This window comes from Tinamus guttatus, unplaced genomic scaffold (genome assembly GCF_059628265.1).
Source record: "Tinamus guttatus ecotype Peru unplaced genomic scaffold, ASM5962826v1 Tinamus_guttatus_pri_ptg000601l, whole genome shotgun sequence".
In the NCBI taxonomy this organism is placed as follows: Eukaryota; Metazoa; Chordata; class Aves; order Tinamiformes; family Tinamidae; genus Tinamus; species Tinamus guttatus.
The window spans coordinates 5,180,489-5,195,458 of NW_028289135.1; the positions used below are offsets into that span (position 1 = coordinate 5,180,489).

Consider the following 14,970-nt stretch of genomic DNA (forward strand, 5'->3'; position numbering starts at 1 on the left):
GGCTTTGGGGTAGCACTGCAGTGTGCCAACTTGGAACAATGGTCAGTACTGAGTCTTCAGAATTAAGGACCACATTGTGCTGGTGGGTTTTTGTAATTTATGTTGTATCCCTCCCATCACTTCATTTATTGCTACTCACATACCCATACCCATCCTGCGAGTCCAGACACATACCAAGCCTAGATGCTAGGCTTGCATCTCTTGCAGTGCTCAGCAACACTAACTATATCTGTAGGAACTGTAGAATTAAAAATTGTAGTTTTCTTACAGATCAGCACTCTGAGATTGCTAAACTTTTGAAGTAAATAGATGATGTACAGATGAGCAGTAGAGAGGACATAGGGCAGTCTCCACTTGTTTGTTTGTTCCTGTTAAAGTTTCTATCCCCTCACAATATGTTGCTCCCTCCTGCTTCCCTTGGCACTTATCTTCCCACCCATCATTAGCACCAAAATACCACCTAGCTTTAAAATGCTGATGCAGAGGCCCTGAGTTAAAAAAGAGATGCCTAAAGATTAGGGGCTAGGTTGCAGAAATGCCGAGCGTCCCATACACAGCTATGGGTCTGGGAATGGGGCTTTAAGCCCAGCAGCAACCGCTCAGGCTCTAACCTCAGTAGGAGATTGGGACACTAAATATTTTGCTAAAACTGGACCATGCTTCAGTGTTTGGGTGATCTGCAAGGTTAAGTTCCATTGATGCTGAGTGGTTCAGAATACCCTGTGTCACCTGTGCATCCTCAAAAGTGCTGTCTATAGGCAATAAATTATAGACACCTCTATTGGAAAATCTTGAGCTGGAGTCGTTTAAAGTTGTTCTTGATGATCTTGCAGATCCACTGGGGGCAGCTCAGGGAATGGCTTCAGCAATGTTTAAAATAAAAGACTTTTATAAACTAGGAGTTTTAGATATTAGTTATTAAATCTAGTTATGTCAAGAACAACAGTGAATTGTGCTTTGCCCTTTTTTTTTTGTTTGTTTGTTTGCTTGCTTTTCAGCAGTTGGTCCCCTCTGCCTTCATTGCCTAAATGTAAGTAAGTGCAGGAATTTCAGGTTAAAGTTTGCAACATAAGCCAACCCCAAATGATACAACTTTTGCTTTTCTGTCTTAAGTTCACTTATCTGAAACTGTCTTCCTATCATTGAATAAAATCATTGAATGATTTAATGGGAGGTTAAATGAAAAGTAAGAGTTTTCATACTGGTGTGATGTAACAATCTTGTGCCCAATTAAAGCCTCAAAGCATTTTTTAAAAGCTGTATACAAGGTGAATCATTTCTGTAAACAGCCCTTAAAGTGAAAATCCAACACCTTTGCTGTGGGAGAAGTGATACGGCCTCGAATACTTTGCAAACAAAGAGTCACTGGCCTTCTGCGAGCTGCTCTCTTTCTTCAGCAGCTCAGCATGGGGTGCCAGAAAAATCATTAAGCGGCCCATCTTGCACTTCCCTCTTTTCCACACCTGCGTATCACGATCCCTGCTGTAACTTTATGGACCGTGAGGAGGCAGGTTTGACGCCATGAAACACAGGCTCAGCCAACAGCTGCAGGATGGGCAGAAAGCCAGACAGTAAAATGTAAAGAGGAGGAAGGAGAGGGAGCACCTTTGAAGTCTACAAAAAGGCATGACTTTGACCACTTCCTTTTTTAATTAGCTGTCTCAGGTACATTGAGCTATTGGCCACCAGTTTGAATGTAAAGCACGGGGTATTTTGGAAATGTTGAAGGCAATACTGAAAGCTAAATGTATGATTTCATTGCTGTATGGCTGTTCTTTTTTCTCTCTCTCCCTTTTTTTTTTTAACCTATTTTTGCTTAATTTTGACATATGAGCATGGATGTCAGAGGACACAGTTTATTCCATTTGGGAATGCCTGAACTAAAGTTAACTCTGGCTTTCAAGTGTGAAAACCCACATTAATGCAGTGTTAAAAGTTACGATTTTGGTCACACACTAGCCAGGAAACTCATAGTTACAATCGCCACGGTAACCATACCACAGCTCCTTGGCACAGAGCTAGATTTTTTGGGGGGAATTAATTTTTATAGTGTTAACTTTTGGTCAATACCTTAGCTTGTGGAAGTTGCTTTTGATTTTATTTGCTCTAGTGGAAAGCCTAATCTGAAGGATCATGTAGAATTGCAGTCACTATAGGGACCAACTTTTCCTGTGGCTTCAAGAGGCCAAAAGTTAATTTTGGACTTCTATGCTCTGTGCACTTTCTATTCACATTGAAGCATGTTTAGGGAAATCAATAAAGGGAAAATAGAAACAGCAGTTGTCCATGCATGTAGGAACCACGCACTTTTAAATTAAAAGGCTGTAAATCAAGAGTAAGTATATTGATGCTAAAGGTCTATGTCAGCATCAGATCTTTAACCATAAGAGTGCTTTCTGTAGGATGTACTTTCTGACTAAAAACAGTTGCACTTAAATATGCTTTAAACATAAGAAAATCTATTTGTGCCCATGTAGGGAAATAAAGCTAGTGTTTCTTGTAAGGGGGCTTCAAATTATTTGCATATTCTTTCCAATGCAGCTATAGTAATATCTCGTGATAGTTGTTAAAAGGCCTACAAATTCAAAATTATCTTTATTGTCGTTATTATTTTAATAATAAATATAGTATTTAAAAAATGCAGAACTATCTGAAAGAGCTGTCTGCCAGACAGAAAAGTTGTATGAGATGTTCTGAAGACCATACAGTCAACTGATTATGTGCAGTGTTGCTTAAGCCTGGGAAAATTTATTTGGGAATTTATTAGAGCTACAAAAATACTATCAGATTAAAAAAAAAAAAAAAGGCAACAAAATGAACCACTGTCCTGCTGTGCAGTCAGGAGGGATCTCACAGTAAATTCTAAGGGAGCAGTATCAATGATGAAAAACTTCATAGTGATATGAAACTGCAATAACCCTGAGGCTCTGTCCTTGGTGGGGAGGAAGTCATATTGGATATTGGTATAAATCCAATGGAACCAATAGAAATGTTTCATCTTTATACAGGAGCTGCATCTGGCCCAGTGGGTTTTGAAAACTCAAAAAAGGGACAAAAGGATGCACAAAATAATGTGTGTTGTACACAAGTAGTTTGAGTAACATTAATTTAAAAAAATATTACACAGTCTGTCTTTTCCTTGATGTTTTTCAGATTTTTTTAAACAGTTAATTTAAAAAATGCTTTATGTCATGTTTATAAACTACAGTTGAAATGCATAATCTTGTACATCATAGGTAAAGAAAAATATTTATGTAAATTAGTTTCTTAATTAATTTATTTCTCCAGAATCCTTTAATACAAAACAATATATCTGCCTGTCATTCTTCAGTGTTTGTTTTTCTGTCTCTAGGCATATGCACTAACAGAAAAACACACATGAGAGCTTGCAGACACCTGGGTCCCTAGAGGTGATGTCTCAGTATAGCAGTGTTGATTTTTTTGTTTGTTTGTTTTAAGATTGGGTAGTGTAAATGAACCTCGTGGTGCTTTAAGAAGTCGGTTATATAGATTAATGGCCTTGGAAATGTGTTTATTGTTTATGGATCGTTGCTCTCTTTGCTTGGTAAGCATCAAGCAAAAATTGCATTGTGATATTTTAATAAAATATCATGAACACACAGATTTTTGTAGAGGATGAAAGATTATGGGTGTATTGGTAGCTTAGCTCACAAGTTTTTTGTTTTATTTTTGTGAAAACATTGGCAAAACCTGCACAACTTTCAATGAGCCCTGAAAAGATGATCTAATCCATCCCTCTGTCCAACACAGCATTAGACAGCCCTGACAGCTGCTTGCCTAAGTTTTTTTCTCACAGATGTGCTAGCGGTGTCAAACTAGTCTAGAACTCGCCTCCCCTTATAATTAAGAAGTTTTTCTTAACATGCAAGCTTAACTTTCCTCCTGCAGTTTAAGCCTATTCCTTTCTGCACTTCCCACTGTGGAATAACTGATGACCAGATGAACAATAATTTGCCTCTTGCAGGTTTGCCATGTGGGGTGGGCACCACGTTCCCCTTCGGTCCTTTCTTCTTCAGCTAAAACACCTTTTTTATTGACTGCCCTCTCTAATCCCTGCTCATTGCTCCTGCAGTTTTCCTGCATCTCTCTTGACGTGCCTCCCCCGCAGCTGGAAGCTTGCAGTCCTCTGCAGCCCCTCACCCTTCCTTACTCCGAGCTCATGCTTTGGCCAGCTCTACCATAATCAGTCCTCATGCAGGGGTTATTCCTGCTTTTGTGCATTGTCTTGCATTTGTCTGTGCAGAGTCAGCTGCTGTTTCCTCAGAAAACTCGATTTGTCAAGATCACTTGGTGAATTCCCAGTCCAGTTTCTGCCTCTCCCTGGTTGGTATCATCTGCAGATTTAATAAATGCATCCACTATTCTGTCATCCAAGTTGCTGACTGATACACTAGGGCTTCTAAGATTAATTTGGGGGGAATATAAAGTAATATATTTTGTTGAAAGGACTAATGCTATGTTTAGTAGTTGCAATTGGCCCATAAAGAACTAAATCAGGAGCTAGGCTGGTGAAGTGTATGGATGTACAGGGACTTGATGCCAAGAAAAAAAAGATGGACTGGGAAGTAATAACAGAATAAAAAGCAACCAGATCTATTTTCCTGTAAAATTACAGGAAATACAACCTACTCCCTAGTAATGTGGTCATGACTCCACTAGACATTGAACCACAAAGAAGAGAAATAATTGTCCTGTTGAAGGTAGGCTCGCTTGTCCCATGTGCCTTAGCTCCAGGCACCTGGTGAGTGTCTCTAGAGCACAAGCCCCAACCCCCGGCATGGCTCTTTTTGCTGGTTTAGAGACTGGGCAACGAGCATGTTGCCCTCAGCAGCCTTTTCTTCTACGGGCCTAAGGGGAAGCTCCTTAAGCTACTCTTAAAGAGACAAACAACTAGATTTGCGACTCCCTTTCTCCTCTGAGGGGACTACTCCATCCTACAATACTCCTATCCTACAACAGAGTTCTGTGATGTCTGGATTGGGGATATTGCTTTTCATAAGGGGCTCCACAGATGCTTTTTCAGATACGTTTTTGCTATGTTGCAGTGGTAGTAACTTGGAATCACTAAGTCCAACAAGTTAAAAGCAGGAGGTTGTATTTGGCTGGAAACCTGTTCAAGCATTTCAGCAAATAGTGGTGACATGGGGAAAAAAAAAAAAAAAAAAAGTTGGTGTTTTCCTTGGCATGAGCTTGGAACAAGCACTGTAGCAGCCTGTAAGCTACCACACTGTTTCACAAAGCGATGCTTTGAACAAGGTTTTTACAGGCATTTCTTCCCCTTTAAATTTAAACTGTTGCCATATTCTTTCTCAAGGCAAGAACTGCAAGGTCTCATCGGACCAAGGTAGAGCACTGCACGCTGAAACATAGTAGGCAGGCAGCAATCCATATTTATCCTGTTGGGCTCACTATTTGCTGTTTCTGTTCTATGGTAAACCTGAATTTTGGATTTTGTTCCACAGCTGCAATTTTCTAGGCTCTCTGAATTGCAGAAAAGACCTGAAGAGTTGGTCCAAACTGAGGAGGAGGTGAGTTCTCCCCGGAAATCTTTGTAATACAGCTCTGTTCTCCATAGTTTTTTCTTATTCTTCCTTGTCACCCCACCTTTTCCTCTCCCCCCAAAATAAAACACTAGCGCCAGCAAACAAGGTTTATTTGAGCTCTTGTGATTAAATCTGTCTGGGAGAACAACCAAGGTGTCAAAGTATCAAAGTGAAATTCAGAAAAGTCAAGAGCAAGTAGAGACTTGAAGGGGTAAAAGGGAAATAGGAAAAAACTGCTGGTCTTTATCATGGTAATTGTAATGAAGCCGAGCTGCAAAAGTGCAGACAATGGGCTGAGTTACTGTACTATAAACTACTTCCTGCCACTGGGTTTCACAAATCACCTTTGCTAAGCTGATTAGGGAGCTGCAGATCTGCTCCTGTTGTTCCCGACTCTTGGGGAGCTTGCCACGTTTCAGCATTTCTGCCATTCTGGGCATTTCTGGTTCTGAGAGAAGAAAAGTTGAAGGAAGTGAACTGTTTTCTGGGGTTTGCTGTTTAGAGATGGGGAGCGTTTGGGCTGGGCAACCCAGCCCTTGTTCTGCCGGGGAGCCCTGCAATCGCTCTGCAGGGGGCTGAGTATCCTCCGGGGTAGCTGCTGGCCGGGCCCCCGGCACCGCTCATCCCCGCGCGCTTGCGGGTAGGAGGCAGTGGTGGATTCCCTCGCTGGCTCCTCTTCACAAATCTGCAGCTGGTTTTGTGTTCAGCAACGTTTGAGATGGCCACGAGCTCTGTTCTGAGAGCGGCTCACGGCCTGGCCTCCAGAAGCACCAAAGATGCCCCTTCTGCTAGGGTGCTGTGCAGCCTCCGTGCATGCGTATCCCATCAGGGCATCTAGCCCCTCAGCGCTGCACTCAGGCTACTAATCAATTAGGCAAATTGACTACAGGGTTAAGCTGTTTCCTATTCATGGCAGCAGCCTGGGTTACATTAACTCCATATTTCCCAAGAGCCTGAATTCATCCACACACACACCTTGAGGTTTTTTTTTTTTTTAATTTTCAGATGGGGAAAAAAAAGTACAAAACTGTGGGAAAAGAAAAAAAAGGAGAGGAAAATCTAGTAATAATGGATAGAGTCTGCTACTGTAAAATCAAATTAACTTAATGAAGTGTGAGAAGATTTTCTGACCCTTTTAAAAATCATAATAGTTTGGAATCAAGGTAAAGAAACAGATTTACTGATAGGCAGATATGGAAGCATTTACTTTTTTAATCCGAGTTTCCAAAGACACAGTGCACATAAGTAGCCCTATTAGAGTCTGTACAATTATTCAAAGAACTAGTGCTGAAGTATTTAAATCGTTAGGTGCTACAAATAGTTATGATATGCTACTTAGAGAACACAAAAGTTCCAGGTAAAAATTAAGCTCCACTTTTCCACTCTGATATTCTTCATTGTAGAGACTTTTTTTTTTTTATCAGACTCTGCAAGTCATTCATGAACAAGTCCCTGAAGTTACCCAAAATCCCAGGCTTCTGCTTGTCCAAAGTTTATGAAAGTTTGGGCCATAGTATGTCAAGTCTATTCTTCTTAAACATTGTTCCAGATACACTAGACTCTGGTTTCAGAGGTTACTTTGAAAGAAATAACCAGGCCGTACTATTGCATCTGATTTCATTTACTATTTCAGGAGTTGTATTCAGTATAAGGTCTCACCAAGGGTTATATATGGATCAGAAAGCCAGCCCACATGCTGCTGTAATCCATTGCTTGGTGGTCTGAGCAGCCCACTAAGTACATGGTCTGGTTTAGACTCTACTCTTTTATTATTTATTTCTACAACTCCACTGGTTAAAATAGGCTCATGGATTGTGGAAAATACTGTGTGATGAGTCACCCTCTTCTGTCTGTATATTAACAATAGATCATTTTAGCAATGGAAGTGACTCAAGACTTCTAGAGTTCAAGTAACTCTTCATACAGAAAGGTAAAATTAAGTCAGGCGAATTGGCCAAAGCATACACATGAGATATTAGAGATTATTACAATTTAAAAATGTGGCTCAAATTCATTGATAATGACAGTGTATTCATTCATTGCAAATTATGAGCTGAACACTTCTTGTGTAAGAACGACAGTCACACAGTGAAATAAGTGAAAGGCCAAGAGAGTTAGTTACAAATCCTCTTTGCTCACTGGACGGGTCAGCAGACAGGAGAAGTGAAAAACAGAGCTGAGGTTGAACAGATAAAATTCTAAAGTTCATATATTTCAGTATATGTATTATAAAAATACATTTTTATAAAGAGCATTAAAATTATTGGAGCTATCCTGATATGATAGATAGCAGAGTAATTTAAGTCGGGTTTTAATTATTTTTTACTTTGGATTTGGTTGTAAAATATCAAGGCTTTTACAGGGTTGTAAAGATGGTGTTTTGTCTTCTATTTGATCTACATATGAAAATACCTTTAAGTATGCTCACAATCTGTATAATGTGTTACAAGGATGCAATTTTTTTTAACCAACAGAACAGAATTCCTAAAAAGAGTAAGACTTATTTCCAATACAGGAAGCATCTTTTTTACTTGCATCATATATATCATCTTGCCTTTCTTAATATGGCATCATCTAAGAGGTCAGTTACTGTCATCATATATTCTTTTTAACTTACTTGGGGACATTTTTGGGACTCCTAAGTTTCATCAGCTATCACAAATAACTCCATTGTTTAACAGGTTTCTGCTGAATTTTATAAGACATTTTTATACTGACATTTGTTTTTACAGGCTTTTTTTTTGGCTTCCTCATTTGAAAAAAATGATGGCTGGGTTTTATACACAGTTGTTAATCAAAGAGCACATAAGTGACGGAGCAAGCAATGTCACAAACCTCTGATCATTAAAAATAGGATGATTTATTGGCCCCATGTTAACCATGTGCTCAGAAAACAGAAAAAAAAAGGAAAAAAAAAGATTAACAAATATATACACAAAAAGCTGATTAAACTTCAGATTTATTTATCCATATATGAACTTTGATAACAAATTTTAGCAAAGCAAGGTTATAAATTATCTGTGTTGCAAGCTTGCTTAGCATGAATAAATGAGTTTCTGTTGGATTCAAAGGCATTAGAGACAGAGGCCCAGATCTACATTTACAGAAAATCCCAGTGACATTAATTTCAGATCACTGTATTCCTATTTCAAAGTACTTTGGCACCTACTAAAGCAATAAAGTAGGAAGGTAATACATATCAATCCAAAACATGGAGAACTAGAGTGACAGCCTGCATTTGTTCTGATTAAAGGAGTCTTCTCCTCATGGAACTTCAACCCTTGTTTTATCAAAGCTGATGGATCTCTTTACGAACATTGTGTTAAAGCTTCTCAAAAACACTTAGGAATACAAATTGCTTTCCTGACAGTTAGATAGTCTCCATAAGAAGGTCAGCAAGCTGAGTGTTTTGGTGGTCCTTCATACTGGGTAATGTTTTCCTCAAACATAAAGAGCTACAGTGAGGCTCCATCTTAGGTAGGAAGCTTCTAAAATCTAACTCTATCTATCTATCTATCTGTGCAAATCTATGTAAAATTTACACTGGATCCTTCTACTCTTCTGAGCCCAGTGAAGCTTGTTTCCTTACTTGAGCTCTGTGGTAGCATTTCTTTCCATCAAAGAAGACTCTTGAGGCCTCTAGCAAAGCAGTGGTCTGTTTATAACACGCAGGGAGACGCACTGCACTCGGACTGTGCAGCTCATCAAGGTTGTTCCACGGTTAGGTCCCAGGGAGGCCCTATGGCCTAAGGGGCAATGATTTGGCAGTGTTGATTGATAATATCTGCTGTGTATTCAGAGACTGATGAGCTTCCCTGCTTTCTCCAAATGTGTTTCTTTTTGTGATGTTACCTGGAACAGACGGCTGGAGCAAAACAACCAGTTTGCAGCTATTGAAAATGAATACAGTGTCCGCGATCTGGTGAGTCAGGAAATGCTTACAGCTCTCTCCCTATGCCTCTGCTGCTTAATGAAGAATCTGTAAGGCAAAGCAAGGACTAAAGCGCCTTTCTAGAGTATAGCTAAGGTGTGTGTGTGCATAAACTACAGTAAATTGTTTCACTGTGAAAACTCATAGCAGAGGGACAGATTGGTGGGAAGTAGGAAGCAGGGAGTTTGTGCACAGAACTCCTGCCTTTAGCCACCATGCAGATATGACATATAAATATATATGTCATGTATATATGTATACAAGAGATATGATGAACTGAGACTGCAGAAATAAGGCCAATAGCTTGTAGGCAGACAAGGACAGTAGTCTGGATGTTCTCCAGTATTTTGACTTCCTTTTCTCATAACAGAGCCTTCCTTTTCTCATGACAGAGCCCTGGAACAGGCTGCCCAGAAAGGTTGTGCAGTCTCCTTCTCTGGAGATCTTCCAAACCCGCCTGGATGCCACCCTGTGCCATGTGCTCCAGGTGTCCCTGCTGGAGCAGGGGGTTGGACTAGATGATCTCTTGAGGTCCCTTCCAACTTCGACCATTCTGTGATTCTGTGATAACAGCTAAAATAAAGCAAAAGCTTTAATTTTAAGGGTCCCTGCAAAATTCCACTTCTGGGAAAGTCAGTGGTAAATCTGCCAAGAACACTGGAGATGGACAGAAGATTACATCTCATATTTTCAACCTCTCCCCGTTACATGTGTAATTGCAGGGAGAATGCAATCAGGTCCTGTCCACATGGTAGCTACAGGCAGTTCAGGTGACTTGGTGATACCACTGTTGAAGGGCATCAGCTCTGTTGTATAGGAAGAAATTAAGTTTTAAAAAAATGACCATAAGCATCATGTTATATGTTTTAAATAGATGTTGGATGTAAATTTCATGTTTCTGTAACCTGGCACATGAGAAATGTTGTGTCTTGGCATTAATCAGAAAAGAAAAAAAATCCGACCCATTTGTCTAGACCTTGCAGGCTTTAATGCTGAATTTTAATATCCCCTGATATTTTACTATCCACTTAAAACTTTGCAAGCAAATGATATCAGGATGTTATGCAGCAAAAAATGAGCCGTGGGTGCTGTGTGCCTTTGAAAAATAATTAACTAAAAGTGAGATGAGGTTTGTTTCCTAACAAAATAACCTCTGTTAATACATTCAGTCATGGAATCATAGATCTTTTTGTATGTGAAATTATCTTCATATCTCATTTTTTACATAAAAGATTTGATTATTAGAACTGAACACAACTCATATATTGTGAGACCTTTCATTTTTAAGGAAGTGGAAGTTTTAGAAAAAAATGTTCATACAGAGAAATTCCTGAAAGCGCTAGTGCACTGATTTCACAAACCATTAAGTATTTCTTCTACTTCTCCATACCATACTGTACTTACACTTTCCATGTTTGTACGATCAACTTTAGTCCTTGCTTTGTGATCTGTATTTTCTGTAGTCTGTGCAAACCCAGAGATGAACAAAAAAAAATAAAACCCATTATCTGCCAACAGATAATTTATTGTGAATTTATAGGTAAATAAAATATCTTTCTTCTCTGAATTCCTTCAAATTCTGCCAAAATGCAATAGCAAAATAATCTGTTGGAATAGTATGTCACAAAGTGTTAAACTGAGAATTTAAAAAGCTTGCTTGCACTGCACATATGTTCTTGTAGCTTTTATGGTACAGAAGTTCTGCTTAATTAAGAGTCCAGGATTTCATGACTTTATACAGAAAACAAAAATAATGTTAACTCTCGCAGATCTGGAATAAGGCCTGCGGTCATAACATAATATAAAAGGTAATGTTACATACCTACTATGAATAATTTATATGAAAGATGAAGGGAAAATGGAGAGTAAGACCCATTTTGTTCAAAATTAACATTTGATTTATTTATATGTATATGAATAAAAATACCTAATCAAAATAAGAGCCATTATTTTAAGCAATACAAGAAAATAAAAAGAAATAAGCAATACATAAATATTCTCCTCCTTTATTTAATATTTTACTGAAGAAAAATAGGAAGACCAGCATAACCCATAAATGGATCTCTTTGGTTCTGGGACATGCTTACTAAATTCAGGGAAGTATGGCTCTAAAACAAGCAAGCCTTCTAACACTGATATTTCGCACACTTCTCTTGAATGTTTCCTCTGATTTCTTTTTTTTTCCTTCATGTTCTATACTCAGGGGATAGTGTCTGCAGGTATTAAGTCTGAACATTCAATTCTGAATATGTTGTTGATTTATATTGTTATGTGATGCTTTTTAGCTGTTTGCAGTGTTCTCTTGCAAAGGTGCAGAGCTGCTTTATATTACTTACAATGATTTTGTGTTTCTCTTGGGCCAAGATGAATTATTTATTTCCAAGTGAACACAAATCACCATGTGCCATTGACAGAGAGACGGAGGAAAACACATTTCCAAACTTGGCAGGAGAGAAGCAGCAAGAACATGGTTGCAAAAGATCCTCCAAAGCACGTAAAGTTTTCAAAGAAATGAGAAATGAAGATAATGGAGGCACTGAAACGTGAGTACTTTTTCCCTACATTATTGTTGGAATCACTGTTTCTTAGACCACTCCTATTCTTGAAGGCTATCTAATGGTTATTTCTACAGGAATAATAATAGTTCCAGTGAGTAAAATGCCTGTATTCTCTCATGCAGACTGAAAGCAGAAACTTGTTTTATAATAACAGTAAGATCTCCAACCCCTTTTTCCTTTTGTAACTGTGATTAAGAACAATGCAGTTCTTAAAGTAATCACACATTCAAATACAAGTAGGTGTGAGCTGTCAAATATACTGAAAGTGAATATTCAGAACATCACATCCTGGTGTTTTCTTCTGAAGTTAAGAAAAACCTGCTGGGCAAACCAGGATGCATGTTTTAAAAAGTCCATAAGTTTGTTATTTTGAAGCCAGATTTCTTCAAGCAGAACAAGTCACATATTTACCTTCCAGGGATGTGTGCCGTTTGTGCCAACTATGGTACTGGTAAAAGAAACTGATTTTAAGTCTCTCTGCCTGCAGAAATACATTCAAATAACATTTTGACATTTCATTTGTAGATAAATTTATTTTGCTGCTCTGAAGTTAACATTTTACCAATAGTTTATCTTCAATTGTGGGGGAGAAGGTGCAAAATTATACTACCTAAGAAGAGATGTTTTAAGTGTAAAAAAAAAAAAAAAAAGAAAATTGGTGTCTAATTCAATTATCTTGTAAACATAGCTCTATGCTGTGGACAAAATTGAGTCCATTGAATTGATTTTCAGAGAAAATGTTTTGATGTATCTTTTAGTCCAGAGATTTGGAAATGCAGTGGCAGCGCTTTAGCCCCACATAAAATGGCTGTGCCTCTAAGCCTGGAAGAGCTGGCTCTGAATCATCCAGTGCTGGTACGTTGATTATCATTAATTTTATGTCCTCCTACTCAGTCCCATAGAACCTGGGTGCATCAGGTACCAAGATTGCAAGCTTTGTCCAATTTCTGAACTGCTGAAGAGATTTGCGTTTGAATTTGCTCTCAAATCTTAACACAATGACCAAGCCTCCAACTCTATTTTTGCTGTGTATAGACATGCATGTATCGTTATGGGTACCATCTCCCTAAAAGAGACTGTTAGGAACTGTAGAAGTACAGTTTTTCAGAGACCTAGTTATAAAATAGTTTAATAACCTTAGAAGTACATGGATACCTAGAAAGGTCAGCGACTCTACTTCTTGCAACTGTTAGTCTTACTTCCGTTAAAGGTAAATACCTATTTTCTACTTGCCTTGTCTAAAATTTTAACCATAGAGGAAATAGTACTTAAAAAGAGGGCTCCTCTTATTTACTTCTGTACAGTGACATGATTGTACATATAAAGAAACACTTTTATTCTAAAAAGCAGCATCAACCACTGCAGCAAGAGAATATAGGATGTCTTCCTTTTTAAGGTGAATTTTAATGGTTTGTCTCATGTTTTTGAGTTAAAATTCTGTTAAGACATGACAATAATGTAGCTTTTGCAGCATCAGAATTAGATCTGATGAAAAATGAGAATGCAGATTTTGAACTCTGACTCAGTCTGACAGAAGCAAAGCTACCTTTCTCATAAATGAACAGATCAACTAAAACATTGATGTTCCTGGCTTAAAATGTGTTATTTCAGTTTGCTGGGATGACATAAAATGCTCTGGGTTAATTCACTGCTAACGTATAGTTTAAGGTTGTCCTTCTGGCTCGTGGAACTTGGAATTCACATGAAATCACCATCTCAGATTACCCGTGTCAGACTCCCACATCCAGCATCACACATTGGTATGGGACACACAGCCCAGCCGAGGCAGCACTGGTGGGAATACGCCACGGTAGAGGCGGAATGTGTCTCATAGAGGGGCAGGTGTTGGACTTGGCTCCTGATATTTAGACCCGCTCAACCCACTGAAAAATTTGGACTCGGATTTGACTTAAAACTGGGGTTTTATTTTTGTTTTGTCTCGATTTTTCCTGGTCAAATTAAATGTGTTGTGTGAAAATATATTTTTGGCAAATATTACACTTTCCCATGTACTTAAGTAAGCAAATAAAAATCCTATCAACTCCTTATCAGAAGATGTAGGATGACCCAAATTTTAATTTCTAACATTATTTGTAGCAAAGTACTAAATTATTTTATAATAAGCTACTGTAACTAAAATGATGATAAATCTCTTGTTCAGGGCTGCTTATATTAAAGTACGTGACTGAATTTTTCAATGCAGTACTTCGATTTGTTTTTTACATTTAGGAAGCTAAATCAGTCACTACTCACTGGACTAATTATGCAGATAATGAAGAAGAAATTCCTTATGCTGGAACAGAACAAACAAAAGAACAACTAAAATGTGGAATCTCACAATAGAAGTTGCTTTTTTAAAAATTCTCAAAAACTTGCATCAGTTATAAATACTTAGAAGTCAATGTATTATTAACAATCATCCTGAACCTACACAAAGAAAAGAATTTTGTTCTTTACCAATCAGACTTGTATTTCAATGTAAAGCTAATATTAATACTACAAATCATGGTAAAGATTTTTTTTCCTCTGAAACTTTTTCCCCTGCACTTTTGTTATCTTATTCCGTAGCAAATTTGCAACATAATTTCTCAGAATGGAGAATGTAACTGGAAGACTGTATTGATATGATGAAACTAGAACTTCTCGGTCTGTGCTAGTGAACTTACTGTATTGAAAATCACAATACCAGAGAAATTTGTTTTGATTTTGTGCTTCCTTTGACCTGAAGGCAAATGTTTCCTATGGGAGGTTTTCCATATTCCAGTATGTAACAAAACTGAATAGGAAATGATAAAGGAAGGCTGCGAGGAAATTAAACAGACTTGAATTCAGAAACTTGTTCTTTCTCTTGATGGTTTGGATAAAACTGTTCTCAATATAATTTAGTGAAGGACTCTGTACCCCTCAGAGGAGTGGG

The 14,970-nt window shown here is 38.2% G+C and overlaps 1 protein-coding gene across 1 annotated transcript in view; it reads left to right on the plus strand.

The window, feature by feature from the left end:
* LOC104578267 (T-box transcription factor T) overlaps positions 1 to 14,543 on the plus strand; it is a 56,266-nt gene extending 41,723 nt beyond the window's left edge. The window contains exons 9-14 of the mRNA XM_088534832.1: positions 5,484 to 5,549; positions 8,039 to 8,145; positions 9,426 to 9,486; positions 11,860 to 12,038; positions 12,788 to 12,908; positions 14,283 to 14,543. Coding sequence (XP_088390958.1) covers positions 5,484 to 5,549; positions 8,039 to 8,145; positions 9,426 to 9,486; positions 11,860 to 12,038; positions 12,788 to 12,908; positions 14,283 to 14,396 — 648 coding nt within the window. The 3' untranslated portion in view covers positions 14,397 to 14,543. The remainder of the gene's footprint in view (positions 1 to 5,483; positions 5,550 to 8,038; positions 8,146 to 9,425; positions 9,487 to 11,859; positions 12,039 to 12,787; positions 12,909 to 14,282) is intronic.
* Positions 14,544 to 14,970: the final 427 nt, after the last annotated feature.